The following is a 23,829-nucleotide window of genomic DNA, read 5'->3' as shown; positions in this document are numbered from 1 at the left end:
GAAAGAGCTCTCTGCAGGAGGCCCCTTTGTCCTGTCACTAACCTCAAACCAGGCGCCCTATGCCCTACTCACCTCCGGCCCTAGCACACCTTTCAAATCTTTTGATCACACCACACCTTGTCTAATCTGTTGGTTCTTTCCATAGATCAAATTAGAAATGAAGAATAAGTAATCAGCCGATGACCAGATCTCTTCCCTAGCTTTTCTTTCAGCAATCTCACGAACAAACTGTGTGAACAAGAGAGCACCTAAGGGAGAATCACAAGGAGCCGACAAGCCTGCACACGGGGAGGGATGGCGACGACTCTGACTCCCTACGTCAATGACTGAGATTACTTCCCCTTTTCCCTTTACAAACTCCACGGCTGAGCAGAATTTTGGGAGGTGGGTTTTGGGGACACTGGGTCCATTTCCCCAGATTGCCAGCATTCTGATTAAAGGCAGCTTTCCTTTTCACCAACTTTTGTCTCTCTCTGGAATATTGATTTTTGCGCGTCAAGCAGTCAGACCTGATTCAGTAACATCAGGGCTCTAGGTTTTGCATTCCACTGACGTGGAATTGACCATGGCCTGACCTGGAAAGAAAAAGTGGCTCCTCCCTTAGCAGTTCATCTACTTCAAACACGCCTGCGGCCACCTGCCCCACCAGCACCAAGACAGACTGATCCCATCGGTCCGTGGGCCCGGACACAGCCGAAGATTCTTCTCCAGATAGTATTCCAAGCAGCCGTCGCTTCCAACAGATCAGCGCCGGCCCCAGAAATGGAACCTCTCTGGGGGTTCTGTTCAAGCATGACCGCTGCAAACACAATAAGGGAAGAGAGATGGGAAAGAAGGCTTTTCCAGAGAATGGGGAGGGCTGGGAACTTGGAGGTGTTACCAAGAGAAAGGAGCAGTGCCTGGTGAACAGTGCTGCCTGGGGGGCATCCAGCTTCCCTCCTCACATGGGCACAGGATGGATGGCCGATCTCAGGGGCCCATCAGGGAAACTGTCTCTGAACCAACTGGCGTCTGAAATGAGGAGCACAGGAGGGGACCTGAGGCACAGCGGTGACTGTGCTGGGAGAGGCTGCTTGCTTTGTAAATGGGGCCTGAGGGTCTTAGGAGAATTGCACAACAAGCTGGAAAGCTGGCTCACCTTGGCTGCTGGGAGGAGAAGAAGTCTCCCAGGGCTGAGTGTGCCCAGGCGTGATAGAGCCAGCCCTCCTGGCCCGCGGGCAGGGCGGGTGTCGCTCAGAGATAAACCAACCCCTGGCAGTGGGTGATGATTCCTGTGAAGCATTGCTCAGGAGGGCAGGATTACCTTGGAGCAGGTAATCCTGGATGCGGGCCGCACACCAGTGCTAGGAGTGGGTGCTTTCCAGAAGTGCTGTGAGCCCCGCTCCTCCTGGGTGGTGTGGCCCGCTTGCCCCTGACATCAGGAAGAGCTCGGGTGCCGGCTGCCCCCCACACGACTCAGGGACAGGGCAGCATGAGCGGGGCAAGACACGTGGGCAAGATCCAGAAACGCCTGGAAGAGGTCAAGAGCCAGTGGGTCCGGCCAGCCAGGGCTGACTTCAGTGACAATGAGAGTGCCCGGCTGGCCACAGATGCCCTCTTGGATGGGGGTCCCGAGGCCTACTGGCGGGTGCTCAGCCAGGAAGGCGAGGTGGATTTCTTGTCCTCGGTGGAGGCCCAGTACATCCAGGCCCAGGCCAAGGAGCCCCCCTCTGCCCCGGAGCCCCCAGGAGAGGCCGCGGCAGGTTCCAAGGGACTCGATTCCTGCTCCGTGGCCTCAAGTACCTACTTCCCTGTGGCCTCAGAGGGCAGCGAGCCGACCTTGCTGCACACCTGGGCCTCAGCTGAGAAGCCCTACCTGAAGGAAAAGTCCAGCGTCACCGTGTACTTCCAGACGGACAAGCGCAACAACATCAGGGACCTCATCCGCCGCTGCATCACCCGGACCAGCCAGGTAGCGATGGCGGAGTCTGCGTCTCCTTGGCCATGGGGTGGGGGGACTGGTGGAGAAGAGGAGAGAGGGATGTGTCCTGCTCTAAGGGATGGAGTCCAGGTGACTGGAGCTTAGGATGGAGCCAGGGATGTTACGCTCTGCCCTGCCCTAGATCATTGATTTCCTGATCCCATTTGTCACAGTCTGGGTCCCGGCCACCAACACCCATCACTGGAACTCCGGCAATAGCTTCCCATCTGACCCTCCTGTTCCATCTTGAGCCCGACCACCTAGTCTCCAAGCTGCTGTAGACACTTTTTCTATACTTCAAATTTAACTTGGTCCCTTCGTTGCTTAGAGCCTTCAGTGGCTCCCAGTTGCCCCCAGTGGGACCAGCAGACTCCGTAGCATGGCTCACGGCCTCTCCAGCTCCCCTTCCACCCCCTGCCACTCAGTCCTGAGTGACCTGCAGATTCTCAAACACATCAGGTTCTGTCCTGAGGCCTCTGCACATGCCGTTCCCTCTGCCTGGAGCCCCCTCACCTTCCCTGCTTTTCCCTTAACACCTACTCCTCAGGACCCAGCACTGAAGTCCCGTTCTCAGGAAGCCTTTCCTGAGTTCCCCAGCCTAGGCGAGGTGCCTCACTTCTGTATTTCTGAATGAAGCGGCCACTCCACTGGGACACAAACTCGCCCTGTTTCCTCTCAGGCTCGGCTTAGACCTGTCTGCCCACAAATTCAGTGCAGCGCTTGAATCCAACCTGTGGTCAGGCAGAGACAGAGGAGGCAGCAGAGGTTTCTCCCTCCCCAGAGTGTTTATATTTTAATAAGTGACTTTAGAAGAAGAAAAATCCTTCAAGGCCAGAGCTTAGCTGGCAGAATTTCAGGCACCGGGACTGGCATTTGGCCGGGAGTTCTCCCAATGCTCCTGGAACTGCAGGCCCACAGGGGCTGCCTGCTCCCCCGGGGAATTGGCGGGGGGCACCCCCGATCATTCTACCCAGGTGCACAAAATGACCATTCAGCACAGGGGTACAGGTGCCCCTCCACCTCCTGAAGCTGCAGGGGCAGGGGTGAGAGTGGACCCCAAGGAAAGGACTCAGTGTCATCTGCAAAGGGTCTCTCTCATCACTAAAATTATTTAGTTTGTTCCACTTAAAAGAATTCAAAAATGGGCAAATTGATACTTAAGCTCATTTTCTGCTGAGATCCCACTCTCATGACAGAATCCCCTCCCGTGTCTAATAGTGTGTGTAATCTCATGGCTCCAGAAGAAGCCACCAGGAGGGGGGAAGCTGTGCTCAAACGGGACGGAGGGAGTGGAGCTCTGGAGAATAAAATAGAAGGTGACAAGGGGTGGAGTGTTGGCTTTTCACGCTGCTGGGCTACTTCAGAGCAGCATTTCATGCTTCCCTGGCAAGGCAGCATCAGGAACTGACAGGTGGGCTCAGGCAGGCAACCAGGAGTGCCCACACTGCCTGGGGTGGGCTGCACAACGCAGGGCAAGTCCCTTGACCTCCCCAGGCCCCAGATCCCACACTGGACTAAGGGGTCCCTTCCAGCTCCCAGGGCTTGTTCTTAAGTGTGCTACCTCTGGTCTCTGCTGGAGTGCAGTGCTCGCCTGAGGGCGGGGAACCAATGGTGTTGGCGAAATTCTCAGCTGCAGCTGCTGCGGCTCAAAGGGTGAGTGAGACTCCCTGGAAAGAAGCCAGGTTGGGGCTTGTCACAATCCCCAGGCTGAACGCTTCCCCTTCCCCCTACCCCACCTAGAGAGGCTTCTCTCTCTTCACCTCTGCGGCCTTGAGGCCTGCTGCTGTCCTTTGCTTTATCAACACAGTATGTTACAAATTTAGGACAACACTTAAAAATCAGAAGATTTCACCTGAAAGTAAGAATTTCCAGTTCCTCTTAGCAAGTCGGAAGACCTGGCTCTGTTGGCGCTGAGTTGAGGTCACCTCTTTGGGTGGGTCACCTTTGCGGCAGTCCCCACCACTCCCTCTTGTCCCAGGCCATGATGAACTTCACCCATCTTGTTACCTGTCAGACTCTTGCAGGCAGTTTGCAATACCATTCCCATACACAACACACACGCACACAACAACACACACACACACACACACACAGAGGGCTCAGGAGTGACCAGTGACCTGTTCCCACAGAGATGCCAGAGGGGGCTGGATCCCCAGCCACAGGCTGTAGATGGAAGTAGGCTGTGTCCACACAGAGGGAGGACAGGGGGTTTGTTTTCTCCCTCTCCTGTGGCTTCAGCCCCCTCAAGAGGAGAAGACAGGGGCACAAATGGAGCCAGCCTGCTGGGCGTCTCCCGGAGCGGCTTCTGCTCCCTGAGGAGCAGGCATTCTCCCTCTTTCCCGTCATGCTCTCATCCCTTTATTCCACAAAGCCAAAGTCATTGGTCAGGCCCTGAACCCAGGATGGCAGAGCAGAACAAGGGGCCTCCCTCCCTCCAGCCACCTGCCCTTGGGGGAGAGGTGGGAAGAGAGGGGACACTGGTGGATGGCAGTGCTGGGCTTGAGCAACGCTTTGTGCCGGGGAGCAGACGGGAGGGTGACTAACGCAGGCTTCACAGAAGCGGTGGCCTCTGAGTTGAGTCTCAACGGCTGAGTAAGAGTTTGCTGGGCAGAGAAGGGAGGTAAAGGAATTCCAGGTCTAGGGTGTGTCAGATACAGACGTCTAGAGGAGTGAGAGGTCTGGATGACCTGGAGGTAGGCAGGCGTGGAAAGGACTGTCAGGGAGGAGGAGGTTTTTGCTCACAGTGTCCTAGAAGCAGGAAGCACCACACACTGTGCAGGGCCACACGGGGAGCACCAGGGTGGCGAGGCAGGGCCAGGTGAACAGTTTAGGATTGGCTACTTTGAATAATTCTAGCAGGCTCTGGGCCACCTATGGTCCCTGGTTGTCCCATAGCTGGCACTGGGGTAGTTTAGGATGGGCAGGGAAATACTGTCTGGATGCTGGAGAGTCAGATAAAGGAGGCTTGGGACATGGCTCTGGATTGCTCGGTTAGCATATCAGAGGCTGCGCCTAGTCGAAGTGCTTGTGATCTCTAGTAATCAGTTGGCGCTGGGATGTCAAAGTGTCATAAAACACAGAAAACAAAAAACACAAATTATCCATCCTCCAAGTGTGGTCCAGGATCCCTGAGAGTTCCAAAACCCTTCCAATGGGTCTGTGAGGTCCTGCCCTTTCTAACCACTTATCTGTGTGAGGCCAGATTATCTTTATATATCTCCTTCCCAACAACACATCACAACAGATTGCTACAGGAGCCGATGTGAGAACCAGCTGTCTCCTGGTAAGCCAGACACCACAGAGAGTTGCAAAACTGTAAAAGGATGCCATTCTGCTCACTCATTTTGCTGCTGCTTTGGAAAGTATAGTTATTTTTGCTTTAAAATTGTTATTTATGTTAACATGTAATGGGCTTAATATTGTTTTAAGTGAGGAATATTAGTTATTTTAAAATAACTAATAAACACTAAGAATTTTCTGTTTGTTTCTAATCTGACAAGTCTCAGTAGTTATGACCCACAGAAACCAGAGCCCTTTGGAGCCTCAGTAACTTCTAAGAGTGTCAAGGGGTCCCAAGACCAAAAAGGTGGAGAACTTGAGCAGGCAAGCCCCCTGTCCCTGCTCGATCCCCTCTCCCTCTCCCTTTCACTGCACAGAGAAAAATCTATTCAGTTCTCTGGGGAGGTAGGGAGAGAGTGGGGTGAGCATGCAGAGGACCAAGGGGGCAGCTGTGAGAAGGTCCCAAAGAAGCTCCCCCCACCCCTAGGTGTCAAGGACCACCTTTTCAGGCCAAGCCCCTGCCCTGGGAGCAGCTGAACAAGGGACAAGGGTGGAGGGATGGGACACAGCAAGAAGTCTGAGCAGGAACTGCACAATCCTGCCCCCACCCCTACTGCGCCCCCAGGGAGCTGACGAGCAGGTCTGCCTCATGCCTGACAACTGGGATTCCAGGGCCTCGAACACCACCAGGGTCCCCAGGGCGAGGTCTCCGGCTGTTCCCCCGACAAGGGCCGCTGAGGGACGGGCAGACCTGGGAGAGAGGGGTCTAGCCTGCCAGGCCTGTGGGGTCTCTGGGCCCAGGTCCCACCTAGGTCCTGCCAGAGTGGGGTGGGACGGCCCCCAAGGGCCAGCAGAGATGCTCCCTGCGCCCCCGGCATCCTCCTGGGATCTGTGATTGGCCTGTCTCCCTTCCCACGGGAGTTCCCTAGAGGAAGTCCCTCTCCCCCTCTGGGAGGCGGGGCTCAGCGCTGGCATATTGTCACTGCTCCAGATTGGCGGTGAGGGAGGGGAGCGCCAGGCACACCCAGAGGCGACACAAACAGGTGGGAACATGTGGTTGCAGGGGGATGGTCCTCTCACTGCTGCCTTTTTAAGGGCTGCTGGCCCCCTCGCACTGTGGTCAGCAGATAGGTGACGGGGGAGGGTCCACCTGGGCCCCCTTCCCTTCTTCTGTCCACATTCTCTTTGAGTTCTGCTCTGGGGTCCCCCAACCCTCCCAGGGCTTGACTCTCCCTACTTGGCCCATCCTAACCCACAAGCAGAGGAGGGACAGGCTGTATCTGATGTAAGCAGAGATCAGAGTCCTTCTCTTAGGCCTGCAGTAGACTGCAGTTGGGAGCATGGCTCTGGGTTGGGGTCTGGGGCATCTCCTCGCATTCCAGCTTTTGGAAAGTTACTTAACATCTCTGCACTCCTGGCTCTTCACCCGGGAAGCCAGGGTAACTGTGCCGTGAAGGTTACAGGGGACGAACATACGGCTGAGAGTAGGTGCTCAAGAAAGAGTTGCTGGGGGCTTCCCTGGTGGCGCAGTGGTTGAGAGGCCGCCTGCTGATGTAGGGGACACGGGTTCGTGCCCCGGTCCGGGAAGATCCTACATGCCGCGGAGCGGCTGGGCCTGTGAGCCATGGCCGCTGAGCCTACGCGTCCGGAGCCTGTGCTCCGCAACGGGAGAGGCCGCAACAGTGAGAGGCCCGCGTACCGCAAAAAAAAAAAAAAAAAAAAGAAAGAAAGAAAGAAAGAAAGAAAGAAAGAAAGAGTTGCTGCTGTTATTACTCACCCACCAAAAGCAAGCTCAAAAACGAAGCATCAGCACGTAGGAGAGAAAGAGGGAAGAGTAGCAATCGAAGCACAAACTGGGCCTTGGGGTGCTAAGTGCCCCCCAACAACTGGCCCCAACATGCTTGGTGGTCCCACCAGGACCCAAATCCTCTTTCCCCTCCTGCCCCCTGCCCTTCCCAAAGCAGCAAGATTTCCAGCCCATGAGGAACTCACGTCTGCCGCTCAGGTAGTGAGGGATTCTCAGCCAGAATTTTAGGTCTCCGCAGGATGACCCCTGTCTGTGGGTATCACCCTAGTTGACCAGCAGCCCCCTGGCTGGGCCCCGCCATCTCACTGAAACTCCAGATTCTCAGAGCCTGCCGGCCAGGCAGCGCTCCCAGACCAACTTCCTTCCTTAGCACGGGAAGTACCTCCTTCCTGTTCTCAGCCAACCCCACACCTCTGGGCTGGGCCGTCTGATTGGCCCTAATAAGAACCCTACTCTGTTCCTTTTTTATGCCCATAGTGGTGTGGGCACTAATTTTAACCGTCTCCCATAACCTGAATTAAAACAACATTCTCTCATGCTGGTATTCTAACATTATCCACACTTCCTCAAGAATAATGCATATAAAAATCACAATCATATTTTAACGACACACTTTACTTCTGCATATGTTTCCGTTTATATTACCTGGGCTTACGGTTAGACCCAACTTACATGACAGCTAATGCTCTTCTATCGTGCAATGTTTTATAGGTAAAGAAACTGAGGCCCAGAGATGGTAAGTGAGTTGTCCGAAGGCACTCAGCTAGCCTCCACTAGCGCCACAGCTGGAGCTAAAGTTCCCTATCTTCCAGATCGTTTTTCCCCTGGACTATGTGCTACTGCTCTGTATTAGTTTCCTAGGGCTGCCGTAACAAATTATCACACATTTCGTGGCTCGAAACAACAGATAAGGGCTTCCCTTATGGCACATTGGTTAAGAATCCGCCTGCCAATGCAGGGGACATGGGTTCGAGCCCTGGTCTGGGAAGATCCCACATGCCGTGGAGCAACTAAGTCCGCGTGCCACAACTGCTGAGCCTGCGCTCTGAAGCCCGGGAGCCACCACTGCTGAAGCCAACGTGCTGCAACTACTGAAGGCCACACGCCTAGAGCCCGTGCTCCGCAACAAGAGAAGCCACCGCAATGAGAAGCATGTGCACCGCAATGAAGAGTAGCCCCCGCTCGCCACAACTAGAGAAAGCCCGCACACAGCAACGAAGACCCAACGCAGCCAAAAATAAAATAAAATAAATTTATCAAAAAACAACCCTTAAAACAAAACAAAACAAAACACAGATAAGTATTCTTTCACAGTTCTGGAGGCCAGAAGTCCAAAATCAAGGTGTCAGCTGGGCCATACTCCCTCGAAAAACTCTAGGGGAGGATCCTTCCCTCCTCTCCCAGCTGCTAGTGGCTCAGGTGATTCTTGGCTTGTGGCTACAGAAGTCCAGTCTCTGCTTCCGTCCTCACATGGCCTTATCCTCTTCTCCCTGTCTCTCCTCTGAGGGCCTTTTATAAGAACACTTGTCATTAGACTTAGCGTTCACCAGAAAGCCCAGGATGATCTCATCTTGAGAATCTTAATTACATCTGCAAAGACCTTTTTTCCAAATGAGGTCACATCCACGGTTCTGGTGGTTAGGATGCGGACATATCTTTTGGGGCCTGATTGATCAACACACTACACCCTGCGAGGTAGAACGCCCACGTAGGGGATGCAAGAAGTTATTGGCCTTGAATCGATCCAGCTGGGAGGCAATCCCAAAAGGAGGCAAACAAGATAAACCTAGCTATCATGAGCCTGTCCTTCCAAGCATCGCTTAAGTCAGGACGCTGGGTTTTTTGCAAACCTCTCCCCTCCTCTGTCAATCGGTCACCTGCTTACCAGCCCTGTCTCTGCCAACGAAGACTCACTGGAACACAACTGGGAGGATTTACTGACCTGCTGGGGAGAGAGCATTGTCTCTTTTGCCAATACCTTGGATGAGGAGGCATTTATCTTTCAGGAGAGAGGACCTTATTGGTGCCATAAGCTTCAATGTGCACATATACCTAATTGTGTGTTAACAGGGCCATGGCTCTAAAGGATCAGGGGCCTCACTACTAGAGCAGCTCTAGCTCTAGTGACCTCTAGCCGAGGGTGAGCAATTTCTTCACAGTTCCGTCCCCGGTCCAGACACCCACATCAGCTGAGCAGAAAGTCAGCCCCGAGTGGGTACCAGCCATCTCCTTCACCTGCCTCCATGACACTCTTCTTGTCCTTGCTACTTCCCAGATGTGGATGGTCAAAAAAATTTATTGTAATTAGTAGAAAAGTGGTTGAACGTTATTATTACAGGTAATGTTGAAGAAAAGATCGCCATAGTCCCCCATCCAAATATGACTGTTAGTTTTTGCTTTGCACTCATCTGTCCATACACCACCTTCCCTTGCTGGCAATAATAATGGACATGCTATCATTTTGTGCTTTGGTTTTTTCTTTTTTCACTTAATTCATTAATTGTTAATGCACATTTGTTGAGCATATATTAAACAGCAAGTTTTACTTTAATATTTCACCGTGATTTATAGTTTCTTTTTTTTTTAATTTATTTATTTATTTTTGGCTGCGTTGGGTCTTCGTTACTGTGCGTGGGCTTTCTCTAGATGCAGTGAGTAGGGGTTACTCTTCATTGTGGTTCGAGGGCTTCTCATTGCGGTGGCTTCTCTTGTTGCGGAGCATGGGCTCTAGGTGTGCAGGCTTCAGTAGTTGTGGCGCACGGGCTTCAGTAGTTGTGCCACGCAGGCTCAGTAGTTATGGTGCCCGGGCTTAGTTGCTCCGCGGCATGTGGGATCTTCCTGGACCAGGGCTCGAACCTGTGTCCCCTGCATTGGCAGGCAGATTCTTAACCACTGCACCACCAGGGAAGTCCTATAGTTTCTATGTAACCATTATAATGATCATTTTTACTGGCTGCCTAATAATCCACTTCTCAACACACCACAATTTAGGTACTAGAAGGGCTTTTGATTGAGTGACAAAGAGTTCTGGTTCTGTTCCATTCCACTGTGTGGGAGCCTTTCCCACAGCACCAAGCAATTCTTGGACATCAGCTGGGTGTCCTACAACTCAACTCATGCCAATCGCAAGCCGAGATTGTCACCTGTGCTTCTGACCAACTAGCGACGGATTAGAGATTCCAACAACACCCTCCTTGGGTTTGATCAATTTGCTAGAGTGGCTGAGAGCAGTCAGAGAAACTTTTTCCTTAATAGAGTACCAGTTTATTATAAAAGGATATAACTCAGGAACAGCCAGAGGGAAGAGATGCACAGTGCATCTCTCTGAGTGCACCAACCTCCCTAAACCTCACGTGTCCAACAACGAGATGCTTTCTGAACCCTCTCCTTCTGGGTGTTTATGGAGCTTCATTACATAGGCGTGATTGATCAAATCATTGGCCATTGGTGACTGATTAACCTCCAGCTCCTCCCTTCTCCACCAGAGGCTGTGGGGTTAGACTCAAAGTTCCAACCCTCTGGTCACAAGGTTGGTCCTCCTGGCAAAGAGCTCCACATCCTTAAGTGCCAATGTCCTTAGGTCTGAAAGTCTCCTCATGAACATAACAAAAGACCCCTTTATTGCTCTCAGCTCTCATCAGGTTGGAAATTCCCAGGGTATTAGGAGCTCTGTGCCAGAAACTGATATGAAGACCAAATATACATTTCTTATTATAAGTCACAACATCACAGAAAGTAACCCCAAAAAGCTTAAGAAGGGGACCATGCATTGACGTCCTCAGTGGACAAGTCCAGCATAAGATTGGCTTCAGGGGTAACTGAAATCAGATGTCGAAAGGATGCTGCTGGGCATCTGTCTCCACCTCTTAGCCCTGGTTTCTCCAGATCCAGCTTTGCTTTCAGGCAAGCTGCCCCCACATGGGGCAAGATGGCTGCCAGCAGCCGTAGTTTATAATCTACTAGCTAAGCAATCCCAGTAGAAGGAATGCCTCCTCTCCCCAGGAGTCCCAGCAATAGTCCTGGGCTGACTCCCATGAGGATAACGTGTCATGTGACCACCTTTGGGCCAATCCCTGTGGCCAGTGGTCTGGCTTCAGTGTGCCTCCCCCGCACCCAATCCAGGGCACGGCAGGAAACCCACCCAAAGCACATGCATGGTGGAGCAGAGGTAATTCCTTCAAGTGAGCTTGGGGGAGTTCCCTGGCGGTCCAGTGGTTAGGAATGGGCGCTTCCGCTGCAGGAGGCCCGGGGTCTATCCCTGGCTGGGGAACTAAGATCCCACAAGTCGCACGGTATAGGCCAAAAATAAAATAAAGTGAGCTCGGGGTGCTGTTGGCAGGAAGGAGGGGTGCCTGGCAGGCAGGAACACACACGTCTCTCCCCGTTGTTGGCTATCTAGGGCCCCCCACCCCCCAAGTTTCTGCTATGATGGAGGATGCAGTACCTGCTGGCTGAGCTGGACTCCCTTCTCCCTCCCACTGGGGCAGCTCAGCCTAGTCTAGTCTATATCCCCTGGGGTCTCCACAGGGATTTTGTTTGAGGCGAGGATTCCACGGCTTAAAAACATTTGAAAGCCAGTGGCCCTAGAGCGTCTTAAAGCTCCAAATGTTTGAGAACCTGTGACTTTAAATCTGTCCCTCTCCTGTGACCCTGCCAGGCCACCGCCCCTTGGCCTCATCTCCCCCCCACTCCACCCCCGCCTCATCTTTTTGCTCATCTCCCCTTTCTCCTCTGCACTCTCCATGCCAGCAGTGGGTGGAGAGGCCAGAGGATCTGTGGTGGGGCTGGAAAGATGACGTCAGGACAGAGGCAGGGCCCGCACTGCAGCTCTGCGCCCCTCCTTGAGTCCTGCCCTGTCAGACCCTCCCCGCTCCAGTGCAGCAGCAAAGGGAACAGCTCTCCCAGGCTGGCTGGGACTGAGGGGGTTTGTCTGAAAGAAGTCAGCACCTGGCCCTGACTCTCTGGTGTCCGACCCCTCTGCCCTGGCCCAGGTCCTGGCCATCCTGATGGATGTGTTCACAGACGTGGAGATCTTCTGTGACATCCTAGAGGCGGCCAACAAGCGCGGGGTGTTCGTCTGTGTGCTCCTGGACCAGGGAGGCGTGAAGCTCTTCCGGGAGATGTGTGACAAAGCCCAGATCTCTGACAGTCACCTCAAGGTAGGGTCCCGTGACAGTGTAAAAGGTATTTTGTGTTAGGATAGAATAGGCTACGCTGTGGTAACGCATGCCTCCATCTCAATGGCTTAACACACATTCCTTTCTTGTTCAAAGTCCAGTTCAGACGGCCCTCCCTTACCTTGTAGCTGCACCACAAGGAATACACGGCCCCCGAGACATAGTGACAGGGAGAGAGAGGGAGGGAGGATTCTGAGGGATGTTTTTAGGACCTGGCCTGGAAGAGATTTCCATCATTCCCGCTCATAGCCCTTTGACCTCACACAGCTCCACTGGGGGCTGGGAAGGATAAAGGGGCCCGACCTCTGCCTTTTCTCCTCTCAGCTGAGGAGACCCGGTGGGTGCACTTCTGGGGCAGTGAGACATCCAGGACCTGTGGGACGCATCTTTAGGGCTCCACGGCCCCAACAGGATGCTGATCCTCTTGGACTTAACCAAACTCCTCACTTCCTTCTTCCAGCAAGGAGAAGGGAAACCCAGAGATGAGGGTTCACTTAGTCACGGCAAATTTGGGGCAGCTAATTCAAGCTCTAACGTGAAACCGCCCACAGCTTTTACAAGCAGACCCAGCTGAACAGCTGACAGGTGGTTTCCTTGGTGACTGCCCCCCAGCTCAGGCAGGTCAGCCCCGGGAGACCCCAACCTCCCCGCCTTCCTCCTTCCCTTCCCCTCCACACTGACCGGGATGCAGCTGAGTCCAGGCACCTCCGGTCGCCACAGGCCTCAGGTCCCCCGACTGCTGGGTCTGCTTGACGTAACGTGGATCACACGGCCTCAGCATGAGGCCATCGAAACAGGTCCAGAGAGTCAGTGCGGGCCTTGTCCTCGTGGCCCACACCCGCTGCACCAAGGGACAGTGGGACGTGGCCCTGTTCCCGCCACCCCCAGAGCTTGTGGAGAGGCTGGAAGGAGTGGTTGGAGGCGCTGGGCAACCCCTTCCCAGAGCCCGTCCAGCTACCAGCAGGCATTCTCGGCACCAGAAGCGTCCCGCTGGCCTCTGACAGCCCCCTGCCTCACCTGCCTTTCATTTCTTCAGCTTCCAGGGGTGCTGGCTTGAGGGCTGGAGCAGCGGGTGCCACTGGGGAGGAAAGGGACAAACAGGGCCACAATTTGGGTTGTGGCCACACCTTTTCTTACAGCAATCTAGGGTCCACTGAGGTCTCCACAAAGCCGCCCCCTCTGATTGCACTGGGCCTTCCCTCTGACCAGCCTGGAGTCAGGGACTCATGTCACTAAAGCCACTTACAGGGTGAGGTTGGGCCTGTCAGGCCTCTGTGGGCCATGGGAGCCTGGACTGAGGGCTCTGTGGACACCAGGCCCGCATCTTCCTTCTACTTTCTGCTTTGTTTGAATTCTACCATCTCCCCTTTCTTTTCTTTTCTTTTTCTTTTTTCTTTTCCCCCATTACTCAAATAATGTCAGGACATTGAAGAAAATTTAGAAAATTCGGCCAAGGAAAACATAACAATGGCCCACAATCTCACCAGCTAGCAATAACCCTTCTACTCTTGGCAAGCATCCTTCCAGATGTTTTCTTAGGCAAGTGTGTGTCTCTGGGTACACAATTAGCGAGGATACCTTGACTTCCCTTGCAACAGAACGTTTCCATCCGGAGCGTGGAAGGAGAGGTGTACTGCGCCAAGTCAGGCAGGAAGTTCGCCGGCCAAATCCAGGACAAGTTCATCATCTCGGACTGGAGATACGTGCTGTGCGGATCGTACAGGTGAGCGCTGCGCTTCACCTTCTGTCGGGGCTTTGCGGAGGCCAAGGCCCACAGGCCCACCGGCAACGCCCTGGGGGAGCTGGGGGCTCATCATATACACGAGGCTGGAGGCAGGACCAGCCTGCGTGAAAGGGGAAAATCTGGGCCCTTCCTGGGAGGACTTCGGGGTAGGGAGACACTTCCAAGTGCCTTGGTTTCCCTTTGCGTGGCAATAGGACATAAAATCCTGTTTCCCTCCTCAGATCTCTCAGGTGTGATTCTAAAGCCATGTGATTTGTTTGGTTGTGTATGGGGGCCCCATTTTATTTTTAAAATGTTTGGTTATTTTAATATAGTGAATGTATTGAGATGTAATTCACATGTCAGATACTTCACCCATTTAAAGTGTGCAATTCTTTTTAGCATCACTTTTCTCATCCGTAAAATGGGGATAACAATACTTCCCCTTGCAGACTATTGTTAAGACTCAACGAGATAAAATTTGCAAAGCCTAGTGTAGCTCCCAGCACACAGTAGGTGCTCAGTAAGCGGTTGCTATCAGCCAGCCAAAGCCCCAAGGGAAGGGACACGTAATAGGCAAGACTTGAAAGGGTGTGGGCTGAGAAGACGCTGGTCGTGAAGGGCTGCCCAGCAGAGCAGGCCTGGGCGACGCCCCGTTGGCTGGGGGAGAGGGTGTGTGGGCCCCGAGAAGGCTGGAGAGCACCGAGACAGCCCTCCTCTCACTTCAGAATTGCCAGGGCTTTCTGAGCTGTCACCATGTCCTAGATAAGATTACAAGCGTCACCCTCTGTGGCCCCTGACCACCAGCTTCCTGGCCCCTCCTCCACTTCCCTGTCAGAAGTGTCTCCAAATTTCATGGGACCTCAGGCTGGCACTAGGGACGGGAAGTGGCAGCAGCTCAGCCTAGAAGATAGATAAGCTAAGTTCAGTTCCCAGCTCTGCAGCTTCCTGGCTGGATGACCTCGGGCAAGTCACTGCACCTCTCTGTTCCTTCATTCGCTCACCAGCTATGTAGAGACCTAGTAGATACAGACCAGGCCTGCTGCAGGCATGGAACAGGATGGGGCTCCCTCCTGCAGCTCTGCTCAAACTAGGCGGGTAACCGATAACAAACCCAGGGGAGGGAAGGGGGCCTGGGATGGCGCCAGGGTGCCCCTCTCTGGCTCCCCATTTCCACCTCTTCCTGAGCCTGTTCTCCTCAGCTGTGCGAAGGGCCTGTGGCCTCCACCTCACAGGCTGCAGTAAAGGAAGCTGGGAGGCACTGTCCCTCTGCGAGGGGAAGAGCTGAGGTTTTACAACTAGTGTGCAGGGAGGGGGCTCAGGGACGAGGCAGCCCGGAGGGGACACCTCCAGTGTCCTGGGGCCACTGAGCCCACGTCTGTTTCCACCCACAGCCTCTCCCCTCATCCTCTGCTCCATCCGGGGGCACCTGTGGAAAAGGAGCCCCCCTGCTTCTGATTCTCAGGCCCTGTCTCCAGCCCTTGGTTGTTTGTAAGAGGCTGAGGTGGGGCTGAACTCCCCTCCCCAAGTGGCCAAAGCCACCTTATCAGCCTTTTGTTCTTTCCCTAGAGAGGGACAAAGGCCTCTGGGCAGCAAGGACATAAAGCTCAGGGCAGGAGCTCAGCCTAAAACCCTACATCAGGCCTCTGACCTTGACCTCTGACCTTGACCAAGCACCACTAGACCGAGTTCACCACCTGGAGGGCAAGGGTGAGGGCCGGGCCTGGGCAGTTGCCCCAGACCCCAGGAGCCAAGCCTGGAGGGAGGGGTCAGTCAAAGCAGAGGAATTCTCGCTCTCTTTTTTATTAGGTGAAATTCACAATAACATAAATTAACCATTTAAAATGTACAATTCAGAGGCACGTAGTACAGTCACAGTGTGTGCAACCATCACCACTATCTAGCTCCAAACACTTCCATTGCCCCCAAAGAAACCACGCACCCATTGTACGGGGAGGAAGAACTCTTTTCTTTTTCGGCTACACAGCTTGTGGGACCTTAGTTCCCTGACCAGGGATCGAACCCGTGCTCCCTGCAGTGGAAGCACAGTGGTCCCGTGCCACCACTGGACCACCAGGGAAGTCCCAGGAAACACTTTTTTCTAATATCCTTCTCGGTTCTCTGGCTGGGGCCCTGTAAAATGGACTGGTGAGAGAGAGATGAACAGGAGAAAAGCAGACAAGTCTATTTAATACAAGTTTTACGTGACACAGGAGCCTTCAAAAGGAAATGAAGACCCAAAGAAATGGTTAAACCTTAGTGTTTTTATATGAGGTTGGATGAAGAACGGACAACCACGGTAAAACGTGATAGGACGAAAGGGAAGAGCTAAGGGTAGTTACTGGGGGAAACAGAGCAAGGCTGGTCCATTCGGATCCCTCTGAGTCCCCCTGCCCTTGGAGATAAGGATGCTCCTTTCCTCTGGGTACAGGGAGGGCATCTCTCACATGAGGGCCTTGTGACTGGCTTCAGGGAGAAGGGGGAGGCCAGAGAGTCCTTCCTGCACCTGCTTCTCAAATTCCTTCAGCTCAAAATAACGTCTTTTGTCAGAGCGGCATACACAGACGTGGGGATGACACATCCACAGCCCCTCCACCACTAAGCGGTCACTTCCCCTTCCCCATCTTTGAGCAACCAGTTGTGCGACTGGCAAGTGGCTTACTTAGCCATTACAAAGATTTCCATACATTTGAAAAGGACAGAGAAAGAAATTCTGAAAGGAGATGAAGAGGGGGGAAGCCTCTCCTCTTATTTTCAATAAGGAGAATTAACTCTCTCAGGTTTCATTTGTATTTGCCCTTTGAGCTCATAATGCACGGGTGGCCTTGCCCTTGGAAGGGGCAGAAGGAAGCATAACCACCTTGCTGAGCTTTGTGCCAGGCCCTGGGCCAGGTGCGATCAGACCTTTAGTAAGGATTTAATCTTCGTGACTTCTTTTTTTTTTTTTTTTTGGCTTGCCACATGGCATGCGGGATCTTAGCTCCCCAACCAGGGAGCAAACCCATGCCCCCTGCAGTGGAAGTGCAGAGTCCTAACCACTGGACAGCCAGGGAAGTCCCTTAATCCTCGTGACATTTTGAGGGAGGCATTATTCTTCTAAATGACAGATGGGAACTGAGGCACAGAGAGGCTAGGTGATTGGGTCAGGGTCACCAGCTTCCTTGACTAGGATCTCCAGCTCGTTAGTGCCTGCTGAGGCCAGGTCGGGCTTGATATGGGAGGTACCAGGAGGAGGGTGGCAGTGGGCTTGAAGACATGCCGGGCCATTCCTGGGAACTGTGGAGAATCCAGCTTCTGGAGGGAGGGCAGGACAACTATAATGTTTTTGCTCTCAACATTCAAAGGTGATCTGTTTGCCAGCCTTTCAGAGGATCCTTTTCCCTGGGACCCTTAGAGCTGTTTCCAATAAAAACAAAAAATCAATCAGAAAAGCCTTCACCCCATCCTTTCAGTCCACCTGTCTCTGGGCCCCTCCCTCTGGTTGCACACAGTTTTCCCAAACTGAAGGGCTCTGTCCATTTCTCTGGCTGAGTCGTGGGGGTGGGAGTGGGGAGGGTGTGCATTTCAACATTTCAGCTCTTGTTGAGGGTCTCACCAGCATAGGGCTGTGCCACATGCTGGGGACACAGAACTCCTCTCTCTCCTTAGGAAATGTAGATGAATGACCACAGGGTGCGGTATGGTGTATGCTCTAAGATCAGCATGAGCTAAGAAAGTGCTCTGGGGTCAGCCAGGAGGGAGCTCCCACTTCTGCCGGCAGGTCCAGGAGGCTGGATTGAGGCTTGGAGGATGAAGAAGTTTGGGGCAGGGGTGAGGTGCAAAATCAGGCAGCTGCAACAGCATGAGCGACAGCATGATATCAGCATGGCCTTCCAACCGGCTCCTGAGTCCACTCCTGCCCTGACCCCTGCTGCCACCCTGGGCTTTACCAGGAACAGAAAGATTTTTAAACACAAACAAGATCAAATCACTTCCATCCTTAAAATCCTTCGATGCATGTCATTGCTCCTAGGGGGGAAAAAAAATCCACCTTCTTACTGCGGCCTCTGTCTTAGCAGAATTCTTCTTCCCCTCCTCTGTGCTGCAGCCACACTGGCCTCTCCCCAGGTCTTTCATGCCTCAGGGTCTTTACACTTGCCGTTTATTCCCTTTGCTGGACAGCTCAATCCTGTTGTCCTTACCCTGCTAACTCATCTTGCCGGAGGCAGCTTCCAGATCATTCCCTAGAGACCTTTTCTGTGAACTTGTTTAGCCAAGATTTAAGAAAGATGACGTCGGGGCCTGAGCTGGGTCTGTTTTCTTTTCTATTGCTTCCTGGCAGGAAGTACAGTTAATACAGTGCCGGTATGTTTATACATGACCATAAATATTTGTTGAATGAATGGATGTTCATGTTAGGTCCTGGCCATCCAGTATGGCTAGAGGAATACAACTTTTGAAACTGTGCATCCCTGTCTATGAAATTGATTTAGTGGCTGATCCCCAGAATTCTTCAAAAATGAAATAGGACAGAACAAAAGTAATCAGAGCACTGAGGTAAAGGATGTTCTGGAGATTGTTGTGAGGTTATGTACGTATCTGTGTATGTGAGGAGGTTACAGTGTATCAATAAGATGTATTTCTCCAAGAACAGCCAAGATGAGTCTGAAGAAGAACAGGCAGGGCGGACTTGCCCTTGCAGATGGAGCTGTGGTAACCAAGACAATGTGGCATTGGGTGAAGGACACACACAAAGTGACAAATGGAACAGAACAGAAAGCCCAGACACAGATTCCCACATGACAGGGCATGTCAGAGCAGTGGGGAAAGGTGAAACTGGAAAAAAAAATGCTCCATGTGAGAAGGTGGATTCTACTTCACACATACACACTCACACATGCGGTGCACACACACAAAATCACCTCCTAATAGATTAAAAGAACTTAAATGTCAAAAACAAATTTTAAGACTCTTAGTAGAAAATATAGACGAATGTCTTTTAGACCTTAGGATAAGGATTAGGTGACTTAACATAGCCCCCGCTCTGTGTTAAACAGAACACAAAAAAGATTGCTAAATCTGACTGTATTACAATTAAGAACTCTGGTTCCCTCAAAGACAGCTCAAAGAATGTGAAAAGTCAGATTACAAACTGGGAGCAGGTTTTCATGATGCCCTGACAAGATTAGTGTCAAGAATCACAATGAACTCCCACAAACCACAAAAGAAACAGAACAATGAAAGTGTGGGGTGGGGGTGGGGGAGGTGAGAGCAGGCGGTTCACGGGGAGGAAACACAGGAAAAGATGTTCAGCATCCTCAGTGACCAGCAAAATGCAAATCAAGGCTAGAATGAGTTAACCATTTTATACCTATTCAGCAAAAAAAAAAAAAAAAAATTGGGTTGGCCAAAAAGTTCATTTAGGTTTTTCCATAGCATCTTACAGAAAAAGCTGAGCAAACTTCTGGCCAGCCAGTAAGAAGCCTGACAGTACAAAGAGTGCATTTACAAATCTCTACACTGCTGATGGGATTGCAAATCGGCACAGTGACTCTGGAAAGAGTGTGGCATTTTCTCTAAAGCTGAACATTCACCTAGCTTTGTCCAGCAATTCCACTCCTAGGTGTATTTCCAAGAGAAACGGGTCCGCAGGACAGTAGAAGACGGGTATAAGAGTGTTCACAGAAGCACTGGTCACAACAGGAGAACCATGGAAACAACCCAGATGCCTCTCAATGAGAGAATGTATGAATAAACCAGGATATAGCCCCCAGTGGAATATCATACAACAGTCAAAGACAAGTGAAGTACAGCAACAAGAGATAACATGGATAAACTGCAATGTTGAAGTGAAAAAAAATCCCCAAAGATTAATCCCCAAAGATATATGTTAAAAACAACGAAAATAGAAATATTTACAGTTGTTCCTCCGCATCTGTGGGGGATTTAGATACCAAAATCTGAGGATGCTCGAGTGCCTTATATAAAATGGTGTAGTATTTGCATATAACTTACCCATATCCTCCTGAATACTTTAAATCATCTCTAGATCACGTATAATACCTAATACAACGTAAATACTATGTAAAGAGCTGCCAATGGGGCAAATTCAAGTCTTGCCTTTTGAAACTTTCTGGAAAATTTTTTTCTGAATATTTTCCATCTGTGGTTGGTTGAATCATCGGATGCAGAACTCGAGTATATGGAGGGCTGACGGTACTTTCAAGAGTATAGAAAACTTTTTCTTACTATAGAAAAAGGAAAGTTTGGGAACCATGACACAGGCTTCTGGGTGATGACTTCCTCTATTTGGGGGAAACTGGATGGGTTCCTAGGAGGGACCATGTGATTAGATGCTGGTTATTGTCAATGCTAGCTTTTTATTTTAGGTGATGGGTTCATAGGTGCTTATTAGATTATTTAAAATAACTAAGTAAAGGGATTTCCCTGGTGGTCCAATGGTTAGGACTCTGCACTTTCACTGCCAAGAGCCCGGGTTCAATCCCTGGCCGGGGAACTAAGATCCCACAAGCCGCTTGGCGTGGCCAAAAAATAAAATAAAGCTGCAGAAATGTAAATGGGCCATTAATAGATCAATGATGAGAGTGAGTCTTGAGCCAAAAATTATGATTAAATCAACTATCTGTACTTAAGGGCCAAAAAAACAATAAAAATAAAATGTAATTCTTACCATGGGTGGTGATAAAAGAAAGTGTAAAAGCTAGAGCACAGGATGAATGGACATGTGGGGTGTAGAGGAGGGAAACCCATGAGCAGCGAGCAGGGTCAGGGGATGGCACTCAGGTGGTGCAGGGATACACAAGGGGCACAGGGGCACAGAGGGTGCATGGGGCCCTGAAACACTGCCAGGGCACCTTTGGACCTGCCTTTTTTTTGGGTGGGGGGCCATGTGGCAGGAGGGATCCTAGTTCTCTGACCAAGGATCGAACCCATGACCCCTGGAGTGGAAGTGCAGGGTGTCTCAACCACTGGACCGCCAGGGAAGTCCCCTAGACCTTCTTTGTTAAGAAAGCATGCAGTTGCTTGTTCTAATCTAGCCTGATTCCAAAGAACACAGGGCGATTGATTTCTTCGTGTAGCCAAGAGTCCGGCTGTCCCAGAGTTTGCTGCCTTCCCCATCACCTGGTTGGCCAGAGGCACGGTATCAGCTGCTCACCTCTCTGGGGTGCATGGGTGGCTCCCGGGCAGGAGGTGAGGTTTAAACAAAGCCTCGCTGCTCTTCCCAGGATTGCTCCGGCCTTGCGTGGGCCCTGCCCTGCCTCACAGAGCAGGGGACTCCAGAAGCTGGGTCCGCCTTTTGGTGGCAAGACACGCGGGCTGGGGGCTGGGGGCTGGAGGCTGAGACTCTTGGTTGGGTCCTTTCTGTCCCCCACAGTGACCCTGTCCCCCTCTGACCATGCTGTCCTCATTGCTCCCCACGCCTAGGTCCACAGTATTAGGGACCCAGGAATCTCTCAAATGATGTTCTTGGTGCGTCTCCTGTGCTGCCACCAGGCTTTTTTGCGGGGAGTGGGGTGATGAGGGGAGTTTCCCATCAGAGATAGAAAGGAATCTGTTTAAATTAGGGAATCATAAAAGGTAACACACAAATGCCTTGAACATTTTGTTTCCATTTAAAATGTGTAAATGGAGAGAAGGCCAAGGCCTCTGCTTAAGGGCGGCCTCCCGTGGGTGTCTGGGCAAGCCCACTGATGCGGCATCTTTCCCATCCTGTGGGCTCACCCCTGTGTTCTCCTTTCCATCCCCCAAAGAGCACAGGAGTCTTCCCCCCACTCGCACCCCTTCCGGCCCATTTGCCTGAAAACTGGGCTACACCCTTCAGCTTTTCATGGAAATACAGCCCTTCCTTCCAAGGAGCAGCCCCAGACTGCTAACCTATTTGGTTAGAAGAGGCAGGTGTCACACCTGTCACAGGTGGAGCCGCTAAGGCCCCAGCAGCTGGTGACTCACATCAGCACAGAATTGGGGACACTGGCACTCGGTCCCTTTGGGCCTCCACAGGGATCTTCTAAGGGGCCATAATCTGCGCACCAGGAAGGAACACTGACCGGAGGCCCGGATTCACTCTGCATCTTAGCTACTCCCCTGCAAACACTTGCTGGTCTCTGAGCTTCAGTTCTCCCATCTGTGGGAGGGGAGGGTTTGGGCCTGGGTGGAAGCAGCCGGCGCGGAGAAGCGGTGGGCACGCGTTAGTGGCCCTTCGGGCGCAGGGTGCCCAAGCCCTCCCCATCCCCAGCCCTCACTCTCTCTCCTCTCGCCTCCAGCTTCACCTGGCTCTGTGGGCATGTGCACAGAAACATCCTCTCCAAGTTCACGGGCCAGGCGGTGGAGCTGTTTGACGAGGAGTTCTGCCACCTCTACGCCTCCTCCAAGCCCGTGATGGGCCTCAAGTCGCCCAGGCCGGCCGCACCCCTCCAGCCCAGAGCAGCCCCCGGCCCCCGACCCGGCCGCCTCAGTGGCAGTAGCTGCTCCACCAGCGACGGCACGTCCTCCAACCCCTTCAGCAGCCTGTCGACAGGCAGCAACCCCCAGAACCGGAGTCTGTCCACGTCCTCGGGGCCCGGCAGCCCCCTGGCCCCAAACCCACCTCTGGCCCCTAGGTTCCAGCCCTATCATGGCCCTTGGAGGGCCCTGACCTCACAGGCCCACTTCTCCCCGAGGCCCCATGATGGCCTGTTTGCTCTCTACAGCAACCTCAACGGCTACAGGCCTACGCGGCTGCAGGTCGAGCAGCTTGGCCTGGTGCCCAGGGTGGCCCACACCTGGAGGCCCTTTCTACAGGCCTCTCCGAATTTCTGAAGGGTCCCTTCCTCCAGCTGACCTCCCCAGGGCCAAAGCTGGGCATTCTTGGATTTTCTGGCTCAAGGACCCTACCTTAATCAGTGGCCCTTTGAACTAAAGGCACTTGGACGAAACCATTGCCTGTGTTTGAATGTTCCCAGGCCTCAGACGGTTCGCTTCCTGACCCCCACACTTCCCTGGGTTCCCCTCTCTAGTATGGCCTATGCAGCACATTCCAGAAGTTTCCAGGGAGGTGGCGGGCAGGGCGCTAGAGGACAAAATCATGAAAATAGAGCCCCTTTCTCCAAAGAGCAGCCAGTGCTTTCATATTAACATTTTCCAAATCTCTGTAATGTGAGAAGGGGCTGATGCAGCCCGAGTTTTACATATGGATAAACTGAGGCACTGAGAGCCAGGGGGTAGGTGTGACCAAGGAACTCCTGTGTCCCAGTGCCCAGGGGTGGTCTGCTCCCCAGAGATTCTGGAGAGACAGATTCAGGAGAAAGTATGGGGACATTCTAGATGTTTCTGGGAGGGGAGGTAAACTCCTCCTCCCTGGAAGAGCATAATACTAGAGTATCCCTGGCCCGATGAATGAGGGATGAGGCCCCAGAACCTGCCACTGTAAGTTATGTGTGGCTGGTTGAAAGGGTGGCCACCAAGGGTGGAGCAAACCAAGGCATCTAGCGGATGGACATGGACAAGGCAGTTTGGCAGCTCAGGTTTTTGCTCTGAAGAGCCTTGGGCTGGCCTGGAGGTCCCTGGAGTCTGGGCTGGAACCCAGGGGTTTGAGTTGTCAGATCTGGGAATGGCCCTGCAGCAGTGCTTCAGGAAGCCTTGAGCAACCAATGAGGACCCCGCATTGACCTTGCAGCTCCCAGGCTTAGTCAGCTACCTCCAGATCCAGGCCCCTCACCAGTCTCATCATTCTTTCCTTCTCAGAGTCACAGCACGTCCTGTTTGTTGCTGGGGTGGTAATAGATGCTAAGGCCACAGCGTTGCTGGGGTAGAAAGAACACAGGATGCTGAGGGAGCACAAAGGAGGGCCAGCCAGCCCAGCTTGGGAGGCCAGGGGACACTTCCCAGAGAAGCGACAGGTAAC

At 52.6% G+C, this 23,829-nt stretch overlaps 1 protein-coding gene and 2 long non-coding RNA genes across 3 annotated transcripts; 1 reads left to right on the top strand and 2 right to left on the bottom strand.

The window, feature by feature from the left end:
• Nucleotides 1–473: 473 nt before the first annotated feature.
• LOC307176284 lies at nucleotides 474–1,266 on the bottom strand. The gene is made up of 3 exons (XR_013824691.1): nucleotides 1,139–1,266; nucleotides 881–1,011; nucleotides 474–799 (listed from the first exon to the last, which is right to left on the bottom strand). It is a non-coding gene; the product is annotated as an uncharacterized lncRNA (long non-coding RNA).
• A 128-nt stretch (nucleotides 1,267–1,394) lies between these two features.
• On the top strand, nucleotides 1,395–22,745 carry FAM83A (family with sequence similarity 83 member A; the record flags this gene model as incomplete). Its single annotated transcript, XM_079902236.1, has 4 exons — nucleotides 1,395–1,951; nucleotides 12,038–12,205; nucleotides 13,822–13,946; nucleotides 22,211–22,745. Exons 1-4 carry the CDS (start codon nucleotides 1,472–1,474, stop codon nucleotides 22,743–22,745), a joined length of 1,308 nt encoding a protein of 435 aa, XP_079758362.1. The 5' UTR covers nucleotides 1,395–1,471.
• LOC307176283 lies at nucleotides 1,397–7,313 on the bottom strand. Its single transcript, XR_013824690.1, has 4 exons — nucleotides 7,232–7,313; nucleotides 3,522–3,627; nucleotides 1,856–1,997; nucleotides 1,397–1,510 (listed from the first exon to the last, which is right to left on the bottom strand). It is a non-coding gene; the product is annotated as an uncharacterized lncRNA (long non-coding RNA).
• Nucleotides 22,746–23,829: the final 1,084 nt, after the last annotated feature.

This window comes from Stenella coeruleoalba (genome assembly GCF_951394435.1).
Source record: "Stenella coeruleoalba genome assembly, chromosome: 17".
Lineage (NCBI taxonomy): Eukaryota > Metazoa > Chordata > Mammalia > Artiodactyla > Delphinidae > Stenella > Stenella coeruleoalba.
Note: the sequence above shows the minus strand (reverse complement) of the source record. Positions and strands in the feature narration are given on the sequence as shown.